The 3,118-nt window shown below is 58.3% G+C and overlaps 1 protein-coding gene across 1 annotated transcript; it reads left to right on the top strand.

The window, feature by feature from the left end:
* The first annotated feature begins 677 nt into the window (after positions 1-677).
* On the top strand, positions 678-2,795 carry LOC124540210. Its single transcript, XM_047117671.1, has one exon. It carries the CDS (start codon positions 678-680, stop codon positions 2,793-2,795), a length of 2,118 nt encoding a protein of 705 aa, XP_046973627.1.
* Positions 2,796-3,118: the final 323 nt, after the last annotated feature.

Here is a 3,118-nt window from a genome sequence, read left to right as displayed (position 1 = left end):
GGGGAGACTGGTTAGGTTAGGTTAGGTTAGGTTAGGTTAGGTTAGGTTAGGTTAGGTTAGGTTAGGTTAGGTTAGGTTAGGTTGGGGTGCATGTCAGTCGCCTCCTCGTGGCGCACCCTGGGCAACGGTGTCGGCGATCTTTTGTCGTCGGCAACGGCTAAGACTGACGCGGAGGGCATGCCACGGGTCGCCACCGGTCTTTCTCTGTTTTCAGAGTGGACTGTGTGCGCGGCCTGGTGGCAAAGAAGGAGTTGTACATATTTGTAAATATACTTGACGTAGGTTTTAAATATTATTTTATTTTATTTTGAGTTAAGGCGTCTGTAAATATTTTGTTTTTTATGTATTTACATTCTAAGGTGTTTGTATATTTTGTAGATATTGTTTTGTTTAGAGGAAGAAAACCTCATCAAAAATCACCCCGAATCCCAAGTGGCGACGCAGCGCGATGGGATGCATGGCCGGAGGGTATTCCGGTCATGACTGCGTCTCGCCGGCAGCCCCGGCAACCTTTTTAAAATATGAGTGCAACTAAAAATAATAATTCTCCAGGAGGGTGTCACTCCCTCTCCGACCCGCTTCACGGGTCGGACAGTCCCGTATCGAAATCTGGAGGGGACAAAGTCGCACTACAGCTTTTTAACGATGACTATTTGGCGAGCATAAAGGATATAGAGATGGAGAGTGTGGGAGTAGATTTAGGTGTAAATAGTAGTTTAAGTTGTACAAAGGACGTGGAAGTGCAAGCCCCAATGGCGCGCAAAATACAGACGCAGGAAACTGCACAGAAAATCCCAGTGGTGAGACTGGAACGACTCTCCGAGTCGGGCCCGTCTCCCACACAAACAGGACGAGACACGCGAAGGAAAGGGGAGAAGCGGTCCCGCACGGCGGACAGCTTCTCGGGCTCCGAGAGCGATGCGAGCGCGCATTTTAGCGACGCAGAACTCTCGGAGTCGTCAGTGAGTAGGTGGTTGAAACCCTCAAGTAAGAGAGGGCGTGGCAGACCACCTACTCACGGGATGTATGTCGGACTCGGCAATTCGCAAGCCGAGCTCAGCTCACAAAAAGAGCGAGATCGCCGCTTCCAAGACGAGGATGCGCTGGCCGCATACACCGAAGCGGCCAAGGCGGCGATCGACGAAAGGGCGGCCCGCTTAAGGAATCGCGCGCCATCCGTAACCAACGAGGAGATACCAAAGACGTCCGCCGCTTTAGACGCCAAGGTCCAGCAGGCGCTAGACGTGGTGCTCCAGGTTGCCGACAAATCGGGCAACCTGAAGGGCACCTTCGTCAGGGCTCTGAAGACTGCCGCTGACTCCATAAAAGGTGCAGTTGCGGATCTCAGAGCCCTGACCATGTCCGAGGAGGTGGCCCGCCTCGAAGTTGCTAACGCTCAACTATCGGGCCAGCTGGCCGAACTACGCAGAGAAGTGGCCCAGATGCGACAGACACCCGCGCAACCGAAAGACACAAACGAACTGAAGAAGATTATGGAAGAAGCGTTGAGGTGCAGCCGGGAGCAGTTCAGCACCATGCTGAACGCCCGGATGGAGGGCATAGAGCGGCGCCTCCTTCCGGAGCCTCGGCTGCGACCTCCGCTGGCCGCAGACCGCAAAGCGGCGCAGAATGCAGCCGCATCTGCGAGAGTGACAACACCAGCTGAGCCGACGACGACAACATCTAGTAACGTCGCTAATAGCGTTGGAAGCACCACAGTCACCCAGCGCAAGAAGAAGACAAAACGCCCCACTATGGCTGCCCAGGAGGCCGCAGCGGCTGCGGCGAAGAAAGCTGCCCCCGCGCCAACTCCGAAGCCGGGCAGTTCTAGTGTGTCTTGGGCGACTGTTGTTCGGCAGACGCCGAACAAGCCACCCAAGAAGGTGGCAGGACCGTCCACAAAACCGGCGAAGGCAGGGACACCGAAGACCGTCCCTGCTAAAGAGAAGAAAAGGGCTCGCAAAAGACTTCGCCCTCCGCGCACCGCGGTTATCACCATGACGCTGAAACCCGGTGCCACGGAGAAGGGTCTCAGCTACGAGACTGTCCTGGCGCAAGCAAAGAGCCGCATCAAGCTAAATGATGTCGGCTTGACTGCTGTGCGCTTCAGGACAGCGGCCACGGGGGCAAGGATTCTCGAGGTCCCTCCGGGCACGAGCGACGCGGAGAAGGCGGCGGATGCCCTGGCTGACAGGCTCCGTGAGGTCCTGAGCCCGGACGAAGTCCAGATCCATCGACCGACGAAATGTGTCGAGTTGAGAGTCAAGGATCTGGACGACTCCGTGACGGTGGAGGAGGTGGTCGCTGCGGTGGCCGGAGAGGGGGGCTGTGCCGCTGGGGCAATCAGGCCGGGCACCATCGTCTGGGGACCGCGCGGCTCTGGTTCCCTCTGGCTGAGCTGTCCCATAACAGCCGCCAAAAAAGTCGTAGAAGTCGGCCGCATCAGGGTGGGGTGGGTCTCGGCGCGGGTTACGTTGCTCGAGCCGAGGCCGCTCCGCTGCTTCAGGTGCCTGGAGGGAGGCCATATGGGGGCCAAATGTGATAGGGGAGTCGACCGCAGCCGTCTGTGCTTCCGTTGCGGCCTCCCCGATCACAGAGCGCGTGACTGCACCGCCGCTGAGGCAAAGTGTGCTATATGCTCAGCGGCCGGCAAGCCGGCGGCGCATGCCGTTGGCAGCAAAGGGTGCCCGGGCAGCAGAGCTCGCCCTTCCCCTAGGAAAGGAGGAGCGGTGGCGAAAGGTCCCGTTGCCGTGTCCCAACGGCCCGCGGAGGAGCCCATGGAGACAGCTCCGTAATGGCCCTACGCTGTCTCCAGGCAAACATCAACCACTCTGCCAGAGCTCAGGACCTTCTAGTCCAGAGCATGGCAGAGTGGCAAATCGACGTGGCGGTGGTATCGGAGCCCTACGTCGTTCATTTACGGGACGACTGGGTCTCCGACCACGAAGGAGTGGTGGCCGTCGTCGCCCCTACCGTTGCTGGTTCCCCTGCTATCGAAGGGGTAGCCAGGGGCAGAGGGTTCGTGGTCGCTGTGATCGGGGGTACGGCGATCGTCGGCGTTTACGCCTCGCCCAATCGGAGTCTCGCGGAGTTTGAACAGCTGCTCGTCGAGGTCGGG

This window comes from Vanessa cardui, chromosome 24 (genome assembly GCF_905220365.1).
Source record: "Vanessa cardui chromosome 24, ilVanCard2.1, whole genome shotgun sequence".
Lineage (NCBI taxonomy): Eukaryota > Metazoa > Arthropoda > Insecta > Lepidoptera > Nymphalidae > Vanessa > Vanessa cardui.
This window is presented reverse-complemented; position numbering and strand designations above follow the sequence as displayed.